Source organism: Eretmochelys imbricata, chromosome 1, assembly GCF_965152235.1.
Source record: "Eretmochelys imbricata isolate rEreImb1 chromosome 1, rEreImb1.hap1, whole genome shotgun sequence".
Lineage (NCBI taxonomy): Eukaryota > Metazoa > Chordata > Testudines > Cheloniidae > Eretmochelys > Eretmochelys imbricata.
The window spans coordinates 56,455,194-56,472,841 of NC_135572.1; the positions used below are offsets into that span (position 1 = coordinate 56,455,194).

A 17,648-nucleotide genomic window follows, 5' to 3' on the forward strand; every position below is an offset into this window, starting at 1 on the left:
GCCGGGACCAGAGCAGGAATGCAGGTCAGAACTCCTGTAAAAAGTCAGTAAGCAATCTAGTTAGATATGTGTTAGATTCTGTTTTGTTTGGCTGATAAAATAAGTTGTGCTGAATGGAATGTACATTCCTGTTTCTGTGTCTTTTTGCAACTTAAGGTTTTGCCTAGAGGGATTCTCTATGTTTTGAATCTGATTACCCTGTAAGGTATTTACCATCCTGATTTTACAGAGGTGATTCTTTTACTTTTTCTTCAATTAAAATTCTTCTTTTAAGAACCTGATTGCTTTTTCATTGTTCTTAAGATCCAAGGGTTTGGGTCTGTGTTCACCTATGCAAATTGGTGAGGATTTTTAATCAAGCCTTCCCCAGGAAAGGGGGTGTAGGGCTTGGGGGGATTTGGGGGGGGGGGGGGGAAGACGTTTCCAAGTGGGCTCTTTCCCTGTTATATTTGTTTGACGCTTGGTGGTGGCAGCAATAAAGTCCAGGGACAAAAAGTAAAATAGTTTGTACCTTGGGAAAGTTTTAACCTAAGCTGGTAAAAATAAGCTTGGGGGGTTTTCATGCAGGTCCCCTCATCTGTACCCTAGAGTTCAGAGTGGGGAAGGAACCTTGACAGCTGGTATGTTAAAGTGAAGTTTCAAAGTTAGAAGAAGTGAAAAAGTTGACTGTCTGCATTGTGTAACTTTAATAAACACCTTCCCCATCAAACCTACTTACTTGCCCGAATGAAAGCAGCAATAAAGTTGTGTTTTCCTGACCACAAAGGGGAAGAGTCAGTGGCTGTGGGATGTCTTCCAGAGAAATACAATACAATGTAGGAAGTTACAAATTAAGTTACAAGTTGAGCGGAATGTTGAACATTCACATACTGATCTGATGGGCTAACGCACAGTGCGTTCAACTGAAACGATATCTATATGCAATACTTTTTTCTTTGTTTTATTCTCATAGTAGTAATTGCCACACCTCAGGACATTTTCTTTAGACAAATGACTAAACCGCCAAGACACTTTGCCTCAGACTAAAAAACTCCTCCCAGAGGGTCAGTTTATGAATACCCTTAATTTTGGAAGAGAACTGTTCAGTTCTTGTAGCACAGATTCCCTGGTGGTAGAAATTTGAGGACAAGTCTATTGTAGTGTTAAATGTGGATATACGTGTTCAAGGAAAAAGGAGTGGTGGGGATGAGGGGGGGAGGTGGGTGAATGTTTAGGTTTTTAATTTCAAACTAGGGCTCAAAAGCTGTTCATTTTAGCATGCAAGTGATAAAGGAGGACACGCAGTTTTTGCAGAGTCAGATGATGTTTATTTGAAAAGTAGTAATTTATTATAACGCTGGCTTTGGCTACGCTACAACTTAAGTCAACATAAGTTATGTCCTCAGGGGTGTGAATTAGCCACCCCCTGAGTGACATAACTTTTGCCAACTTAAGTGTTGGTGTGGACAGTGCTTCTCCCAACGACATAGCTACTGCTGCTTGCAGGGGCTGGAGTATTTAAGCCGAGGGGACAGCTCGCTCCCATCTGTTTAGAGCAGCTACACTAGAGAGCTTACAGCGGTGCAGCCATAGCCATGTCCTCTGAAATAACATTTATACATCTATGACCTCGATTAGGATGGCTTCACAAAGCCATCCTAATGGATCAAAAGAAAGCAAAGTGGCCTCTAATTAGGCATCTAATTACATTTTGGGTCCCCCATCCCCCTTCAGAAAAAGGGGGGGGGGGTTTCCCCCTTCCCTGTGAACTCCTAAGATCTAGATTCAAATCAAGTTTGAATCAAAAGATCAAGTTCAATTTGATTAGGTTAAAACTAATTTGTGCTCTCACCCTAAACTTTCCTGGACATTGGTCTAGCCCAGAGGTGGGCAAACTATGGCCCACGGTACCATGCGGGGAGGCTGCCCCCCAGCCTCTCCCCACCGTCCCTCCTCCCCCGCAGCCTCAGCTCGCCATGCCGCCAGCGTTCTGGGCAGCAGGGCTGCGCGCTCCTGTCGGGCAGCCTGGTGGCGTGGCTGGCTCCAGCCGGGCAGCGCGACTGCCAGTCCTGCTGCTCTGAGCAGCATGGTAAGGAGGCGGGGAATGGGGAGGGTTGGATAAGGGGCAGGGGGTCCCAGGGGGCAGTCAGGGGACAGGGAGCAGTTGGATGGGGCAAAGGTTCTAGGGGGGTGGTCAGGGGATGGGGAACGGGGGGGTTGGATAGGCATGGGAGTCCCAGGGGGCCTGTCAGAGAGTTGGATGGGGGTGGAGTCCCGGGGGGGCGGTTAGGGGCAGGGGGTCCCGGGAGGTGGTGGTCAGGGGACAAGGAACGGGGGAGTTCTGAGGGGGGCAGTCAGATGACAGGACATAGAAGGGGGCAGATGGGGGGGAGGGGCCAGGCTCTTTGGGGAGGCACAACCTTCCCTACCTGGCCCTCCATACAGTTTCAGAACCCCAGTGTGGCCCTCAGGCCAAAAAGTTTGCCCACCCCTGGTCTAGCTAAAGCCTCCATTTTGGCACAAGGCAATCTTGGTTCAAAAGGCCCAGGTCTAGATTAACAGAGATGAGGCAAGTTGAAATAGTTGGAGACTGAGCTGTGCAGAGAACCCAGTACCTGCACCATACCTGTCTCTAGCAGATTAATCCTTCATGTTCATTAGCATAAAATGCATGCACCAACACCAAGCCAGATTTATTTATTTTTAAAAAAAGAATTCTGTTATCAGGACTGCCAACCAACTAGAGATTTCACCTTAAGGAACCTAACCAAGAATTCTCTTTCTGAATTGCTTCTTTATCATGACTCTTCCATTTTACTGCAACTATTTACTTTCCTTGCTGGTTCAATCAGAAAAAGCCAAAATGCTTTACTGGAAGAACAAACAGGGATCAACCAAAAGCACAATATTTTTAAGACTAGCCACCATAAATATTCTACTTTAATTACTCTTAACTGGTGTATATTTATCACTAGATGATTAACATACTCCCTGTAATACATAACAGGAAGTCTTATTCCTTCCTGTTACCTACGGTATATCAGTGCCAGATACACGAACTGCCAGAGTACGAAAAATTTGCAAGCTAGTCTAAGAACTAAAAGTAAGTCTTTAAGAAGACTCCAGCCAGCGTGAAATCCTGACGTAGAAGGGCTATTAGCTCATAGAATTCAAACTCTTTATGAAAAGGAATTGGTGAACTGGCCTGTTGCTATTCAATTAACTAATATTTTGATGGCCAATCTCAAGTCTCCTTAGAGTGAAAAGATTTAGGTTCACCCTGCCACAAGCATCTACCAGCTGTTTTTCCTTCTTCCAAGGTTTGAATTTGACAATGATTCAAGGGGGAATTATTGATGGTTGCTCCGGACTACACTCAACAAATCAGAGTGAGTAATGTTAGACCTGTAGCAGTCAAGCTCTGTTGATACTTCAGAGAAGAAAGAAAAAGTTCCTTCTTGCAGCTATTGATTTTAAAAAAAGAATTAAAAGTTCCTCTTAACCCAAAAATCAGATACCCTGACTGGAAATTAAAAGCACTAATTTAATAGAGACCTAGAACTACAGTAATTCCATAACACAATGATCCTAAAGCAACCCCTCTAAGAGTAGTGAAACTGGGTCCCAAGCACAAGAGAAATTTTAATATATTCATTAATTGAGTTTGCAAAGAACACACTTTATTTAAGGGATTGATTTAATCTGGCATATACAAATTGCACCCACTGTAGACAAACTAGGACTCTTCAGCCCTGGTTCATTACTGCTTTACTCCAGTTTTACTCTGAAGTAGCACCATTCAAATCAATGGAGTAACGCTGGTGCAAATCATAGCTGAATCAGGTCCCTTGATAGTATGTTTTCAGATTGTAAGTGTTCTCTTTCTCCCTTCAGCTGTTTAAAATAGGCCAAAATTTGCCTTCTGGACTAGCAGAGAAGTGATGTCTGATTCGAAAGATCCGGGCTTTGGAGCAGAGCCTGGAGGTGGAGCGCGGAGCTGCAGTTTTTTGCCTGGAGCTGGAGCAGAGCCGGAGCACAGCTCAAAAGCCATGCTAAACATACTCCAGGAGCAGCAACACTTTGCCAACTTGCAAATGAAATTTGGGGTGGCTTTAGCTCAATCACCACTTGCAGTTATCTTATTCACTTTATGAGCATAGAAAGACAGCCTTCTATAGCGTAGTGGGTAACAAATCCAATACCTTAATCTCATTACTGATAGGTATGCAACTCATAGTAATTAAAGTCACCTAATTTAATCCACTTCCCTTTAAGTAAACCTTAAACGATTCTGCTGATCTTGCAGGATGTAAGCTCATTTGCACAATAAATGCAGTCTAACAAGTCACCACATTTAGAACAAGTTGCTTCAGTCTTATCTAACTGCCTAGTTTAAATGGTGATAGGTAAGTGAAACTCCACCCACGTGATAATTTCTGGAGTCAAACCTGAAAGAATTAAAGAATTTCCTAACTTTTGTTGTAATACCGAATCACAAATTAGCACTGTCAGTGGTAATCCCCAAAATCTGATTGGACCTATGTAGTTCTATTACTTATTTGAAAAGTCGATGTAATCTGTATTTTAACTACTCCTTTAAATAACCAATGCTTGCACCTCAGCACTCCTAAGACACTCACAAAACCCAGCATGTACGACCACGGGAAAAGTTACTTTACAAGATGTTAAATAAGGACTGTCACAAGTGGTCTAGCAGTAAGGCAGGCTAAATAATAAAATCCTGCTGAATTAAATATAAAGTGAAAAGAAAAAAAAGACAAATTCTATGTAGTTTATAAAATCTATATGAATGTGATGTTAAAACAGAGACTAGGCCAGATCCAGCAGTCCAGCTGATCAGTAGAGTACAAGGTGGGAAGGATGAAAAGGTTGCTTAAAGATTATGTCGCTCTTCCCTGATCCAGCTGCCACTCTCTAAAAGAGCCTCTGTGCTGGGTTAGTGCAACATAAGGACTGAAGAACTGATCAAATTTAGACCAGCTGCATGGGGCAGAAAACACGGCTGGGAAAAAACAGGGTATAACTGCTTTTCAGGCATACCAGCTTCCCCCATACATGCTTCTATATTAGAGACAATGGGGCAACAGGGAGAGGGAGTGCCATCAGAGCCGAACATTGCCTATGTCAGCAGAGGATCAGCTTTACATTGGAGTGATCCTCCCCACACCAGTTACTTTAGGCTATGTGAAGCAAAGTAGCTGCACTGCGCCATCTGGCCCCCTTAAATAAAAGTTCTAACTTTGTGCAAAGTTATAGTTTCCATGGAGAATAAAATGGCTGCTTGCACATATAAATATTTCATTACTGTATATCTGATTTCCCCAATGCTTTCTTCATCCATTATGACAGAGCTCTGGTTGTTGTGGGAACAACAGCTTTCAATCCCCCCCCCCCTTTTTTTTTTTTTGGTGGGCAATTAAAATCTCAGTTTTTGCACTGCATTAACAGAGGTTTTTTTTTTACCTTTTAATACCTTTCAAAAGAGAAAAAAAAGGGAAGTGACAGTGGGATTTACACAGTCCTTTTACATTTCAGTGCCAGGATTGGGAAGGTCTAATACGGGAGGACTTCTGAATAATATACAGTCTTCATTTATTTCAATATCTAATCACTTAAGCAAATGCTTCTGTGTATTAAAGTGCACAGATATAACGTAGTTTCAATACTCTGCAGGAAAGGGGCCAACTTTAGCTCATAAGGCAGATTTTGGGGTGCTCAAAATATAAGTCTGGATAAGTACTCTTGTAAGGAGAATGTACTGCACGTGCACAATATACTATATTCAGTACATGCATGTGAAATTTGGAGCTTAAACTGTTTGAATTATGTGAGAACAAGACAGCCAGAATAAGCACTGAGAACATTACTCTGTGCTGTTGCAAACCAAACAGTTGAATGGATTTTCTGGCTTGCCCAAAAATTAATTTCTAGGCCAAGAACAACTATTTCAGAGACGTTTCAGCCCTAAATATGACCAGCCTTGGGCTTAGAATAAGGAGACCTTCTCAATAGGAAGCAGCAGCAGCACAGATAGGACACCCCAACCACCACTTAGCTATTCTCTTTGTAAACTGCAAGTCCAGAACCAGCACAAGTTTAAGGAGTATTGAAACATAGCCAGGTCTTCTCATTACCTCTGTTTAATCTCAGTTTTTCATCCTACATTATTCAGCAATAAGCCTTAATTGTTTTCCTCTGCACATCAAAATTCTAGGACTACTCCACTCCACCCAGCGATGCACACAGTTCCAGTAGATTTTCAGCAAACACTTTTCAAACTGAGCCTCGTCACCTGATGTATCTACAAATGGTAAAGTACCTCAAAATCTTTAGCAACTATTGCAACAGTGTTTCAAATGGAGCAAATAAACCCATCCCTTAAGCATCTCTCTGAACTTAAGCAACTTCATGACATGTAGTTTCTTCAATATTCATATACAGAACTAAAATAGGACACCAAGACTAGTGAAATCAAAAATCTGAGGCAGTCTCCAGTGCAATCATAACATTTGATTTCATTCACTATATCCTCATTTGTGACCTAATTGAAAGCTAGTGCTAGAGCAGTCATGTTACACTGCACTAGAGCTAACATATGATAGTTGCACATTACAAGTCTAAAAGACAGCTACACAGCAACTCTGCTGGATGAAAACACATGAATAAACTCAGCAAATATATTCTTTGCAGTAGGTAAAGTGCAGTAAACAATATTTAAATACAGTCCAAACTAGTGAAATTCTATATGCAGAAGCACAAATGCAGTTCTCCAATACATACATGATTGTTCCCTTGTGCATTTTAGATTTAATAAGTTGGAGCTAGTGTGGTAAAGGGCAGAATTCTTACAATACCACATCAAATTCAACTGCCTTGCATTTTAATTCACAAATAAAAATTCTACACAACTCATCAATACTCTATTGTAAACTAGCAAATGCTAAGAAAGTCACAGTTAACTGCTGCATGTATAACTTAACCTGAGGTTTCCTCCTGACTTCAAACAGATGCCTATCACCAGCTCAGAGTCTCTATTATATATAATTTCTTTTTAAAAAATTGAAAAGTGTATTTACCAGAAATATTTGGTATGTCTTTGCATGAGTTAGCTGGCAGGGTCAGTACCTGCTATATTCAGAGTTACAAAATCACTTCCATTAGAACTCCCTGTTTTCACATTTTTTCCAAAACAAAAAGGTGGCTGAAGACTGAAGCTCAGCATGGTCATAACCAGTGTTCTGTGTATTCTGCAATTCCATTGCCATGGAATTTGTCAGCAATTATGCTCTCAAAGCATTCATTTTAAAAAGGGTGTCTAGCATTCGTGGTGTCATCTTGAATCTGCAGCAGCCTGAAACAATAGTTCATAGAGGCGTGAACTGCCCAATTTATCTCAATAGTGTTGACTCAAATCTAGAAAACACTGCCAATTATTTTACTGTGGATTATTTTTTCAGAAACATCCAAATAGAAGCTTTATCCCAGTGTCTCAGATTGCCTCTTACACCATCCCGTGTGCCAAAAGCTACAGCTACCAAAATCTCCAGCTCCACTGACAACTTCTACAATGCAGTTAATACAAAAATCTGGAGCACATAAAAAAATATATCAGAAAACGACATAACCAAACTGAATGTACTATAACAGCAACCACCACAATAGCTAACACAAAGATTGCCTAATTTTATTTCACCATGAGAGGGTGACAGAAACCAGGGCTTTTACCACAAAACCTAGGTCCATCTTACCACAGAGTACTTGGGCTTGGGGATGGGGAGGAGACAACAAGTAAATTAGGAAATAAATAAAAATGTCAAAGCACTATTTTTTAAAAAAAAAATCACTTAAGAGCATGATCAATATGCATCTCTGAATTTTAATAGATTCTAATGAAATGTTCCTCTTTAGGATATGAAATGCATGTTCAAACTTCCCAGCCTTAGGAGGGGACTTGCACAGAGACATGGGCTGCTGCTGCATTAACAGTTTGTATAAGGAAGATTATAAGCATTAATGAAAAACACACTGGAAAATCCACACCAAAAACCACCTGCTTTATCAAGAAGAGAAATTGTAATCTTACTGTGGAATGCAACAAAATTGCATACAGTGTATTCTGCACATTTTAGGTTCTCATTCAAGATTTAATCGGAAACATTAACTCATGCTATCTTGGACATAAATACTATGTTCCAGTCTTGGTTTGTAATATTAAGGTATATGATTGATCAAAAAACATTCTTATTTATGGCGTAAGGGTATAATTTAAATATATAGAATTTGTAGTATGATCAAATTAACATTACTGTCTGAATTTTTAATTTTCACATTTCCTGACTTCCTGCTACTTTAATTGTGCAACCTACAGGGGCCCGATAATTTTTTTTTTTTTTAAATCATACAGAAGTGAGGGTTTTTTAAATCTACTACTGTTACAACAGGTGTAACTAAAAGATGGAAAAGATCTTTTATGTGCATTTGACAGCATTTTCTGTCCACTAATTTCACTGTTGCCCCAACATAGTTTCGTGCCCATTTGTGTGGGCCTTTAAAAATACCGTTGTCTTCTGTTGTCTGAAACAGAATAGGAGAATGAGTTTATAAAGCCACAGAAGTTGGCAAGGAGACCCCAGACGTGAAGTCAATTTTTTTTTAAACCAAACTAGCTAGCTTTCAAGTTGCCAGAATCATTTTAATATTACATTAAACTAACCTGTGCATCTGAGATACATACACAGCCCTTTAAAACAAGTATGCTATTTGCCACAAGTACTGATTCCCAAAACTGGCTTTATTTTCCTGATCATAGTATCTCAGAACGTAAATAAGAATGCAGGCACTCTTCTATACAGAGCCGCTCACTGGAGTCACTGGTTTGAATCTTGCCTATTAAAGACAGCAACTGAAAGTTACTACTGAGAGCTATTTAGTGGCTTGTATGAAATGAGGTGGCAGTGGACAGACATTTACGGCTCTGAAAGATTTATTCTGACATCAGAACAAATATGTTTTAAGTTGGCAGAGTCCCTCTAACTGAAAGTTAAAGATATAGCGCAATGTATGATGTTATCAGTCCATGAATCAGTTAGGAAAGTATCAACTTCTATTACAAAGGCACAAAGGTAGATACCTATACTTCTTGTATCATGACTGATTGAGCATATAGCAATTCTGCAGAGTAAATTCAGTGTCTATCAACTAGTATCCTATCACCTTCCATATTAAAAAAAAACCCTACCTGTTCGATAAAACTTATTTTAAATACTTCAGCATGGAATGTATTTTTGTTATTTCAGGTATTCAGATACCAAAGTAAGGTTTTTCAAATTTTTGTAAAGTGCTCTGTATTCTATTTGCAAAAGGCTTCTGAATTATTTAAGATCATGTTATGTGGCTTTTGAATCAATATCACACCCTAGAATCATCTTTGTACAGACCCTTATTCAATTATGAGTTAGTCATGACCACTACAACAATTCTTATGGACAAAGACATTCAACTCAGCATATGCTTTGGGCTCACCCTATCAGGCATACTTCCACTCATACTTCTGCAACTTGCTAACATCCAGTCTCATTCCTATAGCCAGGACAACAGGTAAATCTAGGTGATCAAGCCTTCACTAAGCCAGAAGTCAAGAAGGTGTAACCAGTGATGCAATCTTAATCTCCACAAGACTTAAAGAATATACCCAATTTACAGCGAAAGCCAACAAAAGTTAGTAGTATTTTCTGTTTCAACAGAGCATTCTGTCTAAAGAATTACTCTGAGGATATCAGAATGTTGGTAGGGTCAACTTTTGGCTTTATTCCATTTTCAAAGGCTGAATAAAAGACAAAGAGCAGCAAGTGCTGAAAGAGGGGATGTGATAGATGTTCTTTATAATTAATGTCACAACTTTTCTGAAGTAAAACAAAGGAAAAAAGAAAAAAGTTACCCATAGTTATTTCCCTCAGAGGTAAGTCTACTGCCACCACAACAGACTCCATTTTTTTAACCACATTCTATCCTTATCCGCATAACTTGAGTAAGAGATTGTTTTGACTGGAATAGTGAAGAAGCACGAAGATTTATGGTACAACACACTCAGTAACTTTCTTGTTATCACTACAACAGATCTTGGTCTTTCTGCAATTCTTTTTAAGCAAATATGGTTATCAACAGTGCTTGTTAGCATTCAATAGTACAAAAGGGTTTGGTAAAGAATGTTTAGGATCTCCCTTTGTTGCATGATTCATTCAGAAGAGTTGATGAGCATGTGGGCATTGGTTTTTTGAGGGGGGTTGGCAGAGTTTACATTTCAGACTAGAAATTCTCAGGAACTCTAGAGCAGACTACGCACATGTATAACGGAGATCAATTTTACCCACTGTAGTAAACATTACTTAAGAATGTACTTAAGGACAATTTCTGTGTAATGTAAAATTATATGGTCTTTGACTTTCACATTCCTTTTATTCACAGTATGGAGATGAAGTTTTAACAATCAAGAAATATACCTGAAAGTTGACGTAGATAAATTCTTTTAGTGAAAAATGCAGTTTAACAATTGAAATTACAATTTGGTAGTTATAGAAACACAGACACTTGAAGCTGAGGAGACATATTCAGTCACCTAAATAATCTGTTACCAATGCAGAATATCATAACTAAGGTTGAAGGCACTGGAAATTAGATCTTGTTTAAACATTTCATTCTGAATTTCTCCTCAAAACAAGGTGTGTAATTTGACAGCTCACTAAATTAGGTGCTTTTACAATTATAAACCTAAACTCTAATTACAACAATATGGAAAGTTTTTTCCCAGACATTTTATCCAAATAAGACATGCAATCCAAGTGAGAAAGAGACAGCTATACCACTGTGTATTGCAGGCCATAAAGAAATTGACCCAAGATCCATTACAAATTCTGTTAGTAAAAGTTTACCCTCTCTAATCTACATTCAACCTTCCAAGTAACACTCCTTTTTCAGGGCCCATAACTGACTGAAATTTAGAATGTTTTAATTACACCTAAAGAAGTCCACTGATTACAATACAGTACTAAAACAACAGATCCTGAGCCAAACAGACCCTTATTCAAGCTGAGCCATTGATTCACCATGTTAAATGAGGCAAGTGACTTGAACTCCTTGTGCCTCAGTAAATTCAGCCATAAAACTGGTTAAAAGCAGAATTTCTTAGAACATATTATGGTGGAGCAGTAGTAAGACAATGGTTAAGATTGCATCAGGGTTTTCATTTCAAGGGGAGGTAGATAACTAACCTTGAAGTGGAGTGGAGGATGTAAAAAAAAAAAAAAAAAAACTTCCACCTACTACCTAAGCAAGAAATTAGGAATCACTGGGTGTATAGGTGTTTAACAACTTTCCTACCACCCTGTCAAAAATATGCACAAGGAGGAGAAAAAAAGAATCATGGTGACTTATGCCCAAGGAGACAGTATAATAAACATTTAAAAAGCCATACTTAAAGAGTTAACTGTGTTAAACAATAAATTTGTATGAAAAATTGAAGTTGATAAATTAGGGTACTATGACAGCCCAAAAAACACCCAAACATTCCACATCCAACAAAAGTAACAGTAGCAATTTTTTGGTCTATAAACAAATGTTGGGAATAGGAAAGTCTTGAATCTGAGAGCTGAAACTATGTTTGGTTTGTTAAAACAATGCACCACCAAAAGATAAGTAATAGAATACAAAGTAATTAGTCAGTGACATTCTTCTTAGACTTCCTAGTTTTTGAAATACTCCTTTACTCAAACTGAGAATGCACTTGACAATCTCAATCTGTACCAACAGACAACACAGCCACCTGAAAGATCTCATTTTTAAATGCTAGTCTCTCTCATTTACAGCTTTGCCAGATCTAATATTGAAGTTTAACAGAAGTGAAATGGTTATCATTCAAATTTCTTCACATACATCATCCTTTAGGTTTCTTAGCTTCTACCAGTAAATTTAGCTAAGTGTTGTCCTTTTGTTTTTGTAACTTTATACTAGAAGAACACTGTAGGATGTTATCCACCTATAAAAACAAAACAAAAATGTACCTTTCGTAATACCATATCCCGAGGTAGAGGGGAAAAAAATTAAAAGACACTGTTTGGATGGACAACTACCCCAATATTTAAAAAGCCTTAATTATTATCTAATCTAGAAACCCAAGTAAAATGTATTTGGAAAAACTGATAAATCTACAACTTTGCAAAGTTTAACTAATATTGACTGAAACTATATTATGAACCAGTCAGTAGAAAACACTAAAACTTGTAAAATACTGTGGAGGTATCAAATTAATTACTATGATGTAATTGACTGTGTGGAGGATTTTTCTCCCTTTACAGATGTAAAAAAACAGAAGACCTCTTCTAAAAATAATCTGGTAGGTAGTGACAAAACCCTATATACCTCTGTTATGAAAATAAGTACACAAAGCATACTTTATACAGCATCAAACCAAAGGTTCATTTACCTCAAAGATGTTAACTGTTTAAATATTGTCCCCAATAAAGACTATAGGAAAAGGCAGTGCATTAATAATCAGTGTATTCAAACAATTGGCACTTTGTAATCCAATTCAAATAGCCAGTTTTAGAAAAGTAGTAACTGATTAAAAGTCAGCCATTAGCTCTAATGATGGCTAGACAACCTGCTATATTAGAGAGGTCAAGCCACTTGCTAAAGATAACACGTCCACTGTTGAACAGCCTTAGAAGTCTCAAAGACCAGAACTCTTGCCTATTTATTATTGTCACCCCCACCCTGAAGCTGGAATCAGGGCTTGATGCAGGGCTAGTGTGTGCTTGCTACCCCATTCCAGTCTGTACAAAAGCAGAGTAGCAAATCCTATGATCAACAGGTCACCTAGCTGTCTGCTACTTCTAGACAGGCAGACTTCATTCTGAGGGAAACAGAGTCCCGTTAAATTTAGTTTACAGGTTTTTTTAATTAACAAAGCCATTACAATGAACACACAGCTCACTGGGTAAACATGCAGTGTTACTATAACCCTTGTCATGCCTATGCTTCTTCCCCCATTTTAGTTTATGACCCCCTCCCCCATTCACTGGGTCATGTCTGAATTTAGATTGTAAATTCCTTGGGGCAAGGACTGGTCTATTTGCTTCTGTGAAGCATATATCTAATGCCTGAGCACATAATGAACAATGGGATGAAAAGGTGATTTTATATCTTAGACCTGAAATGGCACTCGCGCACTACTAGCTCTAGCTAAACTACCTTTAAAAAAAATGGCAAATTCCCTCAATAAGATTAACTGTAATTAAAGTCTGTGTTGGAAAGGACTCTGTACTGCCCTACTTACTGACAGGGGAAGGTCTCACACAGCGGGTTAAAGGCGCTGCCATGTGTCTTCGGATTAGATCTGAAGCAGGAGGCACCGGCCCTTTAAATGCATTGCACACATTGACAGGCTTGAACTTTAGCTCCACACCGGGCACACTACAAGCGAAATGAGCTAGCGTCTGCTGCCCTGTCGCCCCCAGCACGTTGCACCCTAACACTGCACTTCTCTAGCTCTCGGCTAGCCCTTGAATCTCTGTCACTTTAAGTTCGTCCCAACTCTGCAAAGGGAAATGACACAGCGAGTCTCCACAGCCGGCTGGCTGCTAAGTTACAAACCCGGCACAAGCAACTTCGGCTGCCCTTTTAGGCACCGGGGAAAGTGCTAGGAACCCCCTCGCCCCCGGGGACAGCCGCATGCACATGCAACCTGTTACAGTGTAAACCTTGCATCTCCCCCTTAAGCCACGTCCTCCGGCCTCTAACCTCAACTCTCTTGGGGGGAGAGAGGAGGACACACTTTTTAGAAGTACTCAGCCACACTGCAAACCAAGCCAACCTGCGTAAGCTCCGGCCACCCCAGCGTCAGCGAACAGCCAGCGAGGGCAGGGGGCAGCCTGCAAATCACTACGTCAGCCTCTAACTTCGTGCACTTCACTTACGGGGGCGAGGGAGCAGAATTTGCAGCGCTCTGCAACCGCCCTGCTTCCCCTCCAGCTCCCCGATCACTAGGGGGTTGCAATGCTGAGTCCGCAGTTCCCGGTGCATCCTAAGCCCGGGGCGCAGCCCGCTAGCGAGGGGCCGGGTGTGCGCCCTGGAAGGAGCTTCCTGCCTCCCCTGAAAGAAGCGAGGTGGGAAGAGGCAAGTCTCCCCGCTCCTGCCGGGGTCCCGGGCCGGCCAGCTCTCCCCACGCCCCACCGCCTCACCTTCCAGCCGGCCGAGCTGTTGCTGTCGCCCTTATCCTTGAAGTAGGGGACGCTCTTGACCATCCACTCGTAGATCTGGGACAAGGTGAGCCGCTTCTCCGGGGCGCTCTCGATGGCCTTGGTGATCAGGTCGGCGTAGGACAGGTTGCCCCAGGCGTTGCGGCGAGCCGAGCTGCTCTTGCGGGGCTGGCCGGGGATGGGACCCGCGGACAGGGCAGACACCGGCGGGTGCTGCTGCTGCTGCGGCTGGAGCGGCGGCCCGGGCTGTTGCTGCTGGTGGAGGCAGCCGGCCTCCTGGCACTGGAAGTCCCCGCAGAGGCAGCCGCCCCCGGGAGCGGCCCCTTCTGCTGCACCCGCGGCGGCCGGGGGCAGCGGCGGCGGCTCGAAGTCCTCGCTCTCCTCCAGCAGGCTCAGGTTGCCGATGAAATCGACGCTGACCGCAGAGGCAGAGGCGGCCCCGTCGGGCTGCCCCCCGCAGGACGGCGCTGGGCTGGAGGTGGCCGAGCTGGACGGGTTGAACTCCGGTCTGGGCAGGGGCCAGGTGCAGGAGCGGGGCCGGGGCAGCGGCTCGAAATCGGGGTCGATGTCCACGAGCTGGGGCGCTTCAGCCATGGTGGTGGCGGGGAGGGGACGGGCTCCGGGGAAGGGCCGGCTCGGGGGAAGTCAGGGGAGCCCGCTGGGCAGCCGGGGAGGCTGCCGGCAGAGAGCCCGCAGGAAGGAGCGGAGCGGGGCTGGAGGGAGCGCAGCGCTCCCGGGGAGAGCGGAGGGGGGGTGGGAGCCCCGGGGCAGGAGCCCGGAGACGGGGGAGGGAGAAGGACACTTAGCTCCGCCACTTCATCAAGGCTCCCAGGGAGGGACGGCGCTGCCCGGCCGGAGCACCCGCCAGCGCGCCCGTGGGGTCCGCAGGGCTCAGGGCGGCTGCAGCCTGGCTCGCTCCCCGTGGTCGCGCAGCTGCCTGTTGAGTGTTCGGGACGCGGCCGTGACAGCAGCGACTCAGCGGCGGCCCGGCGCTGACTTACTGGAACTCCCGCCCGCCCCGCAGCCGCGGCGGGGCCCGCCTCCTCCCCCGTCCTGCGCCTTGTGATTGACAGGCCCGCCCGAGCCAATGGGCGCCCCACGCCGCTCAGGAAACGATTTGCCTGTCGCATTATGCAGAGGCCAATTTTCCATGAGGGGTTTCGTGTGTGTGGCTGCTGGTAAGTCACTGAGGGGAGAGTGTTCGCGTGAGCCTGGCTCGGTGGTGCGGTGCCTCCAGCCGGAGCAGGCAGCAGGTTTTGTTTACTACAAAATGAGCAGAGAAGCAGCTTTGGAGTTTGCTCCAGGGTTTTGCGGCAACGGGACTCGCCTGGCTGCAGGAGTTTGTTTTCAGCTCTGTATGCATGCACATTGCACTGATTCCTAGGCGGGCTTCCCTTGGACTGCTGCCCTGTAGTCATTTGGCAATTATCACTGCAAGGCATTCAATTTATTGCGTGCAATCGGTTCTCTGGGTGTTACCCACTATCACTCAGGTAATAAAACTAAATGACAGGAAGGATGGTCTAGGTTAGGGACTCGCCAGACCTGGATTTGATACCCTGCCCTGTCACAAACCTAGAGCTGCTGCAAGTCACTTATCTGGCTGTGTCTGGGTTCCCCCCATATGTGCTGCACCCCCTGGCTTGAAGGAGTTTCCATCATATACAGGGTTTACAGTTTGGTTCAGTGGTTGTTACACCCCCACTATACAAATTGTTCAAGCACCCCTGCTTTCCTCTGTGTAAAATGGATATAGCAGTGCTTCCCTGCCTCAGAGGTGTGTTGTGAGGATTACAGTAATACATTAAGGACTGTGATATGCCGTGGTGGGGAGCTGTGTTAGTCCCAGGATATTAGAGAGACAAGGCGAGTGAAAAACTGAAGAACCATTTACTGCACCTTATGTACTCCAGAATGGGCCATCTCAGACAAGAAATCATCACATGCACCTGGCCACTGGAAGAAAAAAATCAGGAAACTTACCTAGAAATCATGTAGGAAACACAAAACAACTATCAACAGAAATTGGTCTGATAAAAAATACCCACCTTGTCTCTGTAAGCATTGTGAGGTATTCAAAGACTACGGTAATGGGAGCTATACAAGTACCTAAGGTAGATAGAGAAAGACATGCAAATACAAGCACGCACATCCTCTATCAGTGGCATTTATTTTCTATCAAAATCATCAGTCTGCTATGGTAGCTCCTGCTTTCTCTTAACATGTGAGGGACTCTGTTGTCTGACTTTATTTTGAAAGGGAAAGCTTTCCCCGAGAGCTCCTTAATGGACAATTGGTTTTAGGGTTGGTAAGAGGCAGCATCCAACCCCCTCAGAAAGAGAATTCCCACCAGCAGTGTTGGACTATGCAACATCTGATCTGATGCACACAGATAGCTTCTGTAGCTACCACTGTCTATCCTAGCTTTGGATTTCTCCCTGACCACATGGAGATCCAGACTACTTGCTGTTGCTGACTGTCAGCTGTAAGCAGCAACAAGGCCATTGAACTACTCCACCCACCCACCTGACATACACAGAACAGTCAACATCAGCATAACAGACTCTTTGCAGTCTTGTTAGTCTGCGCCAGCTCTTGATTTAGAACATACAAAAGCATTATTTAATGTCCTTTCCTCATGCACACAAAATCTATGGGATAAATTAAAAGACAGTTCTTCCAACACAGGCAGACGTTCTGTTGTTCCTGACAACCAGTTGTTGCTCAGTAGTAAAAGCAGCCTGGGAGGAGTGAGGACCAAAGTGATTGCTGCTGTAACTTCACCATCTTCCCTTTTGGCCAATATACATTGCCAGGAGATGTGAACATTGACTTAAGTTGCTTCTGTTTTTGCAGAATATATATTTTATATTGTGTGCCAGTACATGACCTTGAGATAATTACATTTTTAAATTAACAATTAACACATTTAATATTGCTTTTCTCAGCAAACCCCAAGGCCACATAACTTAATCGGGCTTTACTTTCCCCTCCCAATAAGACATCGGTTCCAGGATGTACATACAAAGGGCAGTATGTTCCAAGGAACATAGAAGTTTAAGTTCTATTTAAAATTAAAATAAAGATGTTTTCTTATAAAGAAAAGATCACAAAGGATGATGCATGACTGCATTTCAACACTGCCTACAAATTGGCAACTCCAAATTTTAGAAGATCCCGTTTGTCCTTACTAGCAGCAGTACATTTAATAATGTACTTTTGACATAGAATAATAAATCACAAAATTCACCAGTAGCAGCCGACAGTTCATCCTTAATTCTCATAATTTTATGTTTATATATTTAAAGAGTGTGACCTTAGTGGTCCTTACATTGTGATTTCTTGGCTTTGCTAACAAAAAATAGGTTTCAAATCCTACATTCTTGGATCCCAGCT

The 17,648-nt window shown here is 42.6% G+C and overlaps 1 protein-coding gene across 1 annotated transcript in view; it reads right to left on the bottom strand.

Moving 5' to 3' along the window:
• FOXO1 (forkhead box O1) overlaps positions 1 to 15,227 on the bottom strand; it is an 85,677-nt gene extending 70,450 nt beyond the window's left edge. Inside the window, exon 1 of the mRNA XM_077810709.1 lies at positions 14,235 to 15,227. Within this exon, the coding sequence (XP_077666835.1) occupies positions 14,235 to 14,846 (612 nt within the window). The 5' untranslated portion in view covers positions 14,847 to 15,227. The remainder of the gene's footprint in view (positions 1 to 14,234) is intronic.
• Positions 15,228 to 17,648: the final 2,421 nt, after the last annotated feature.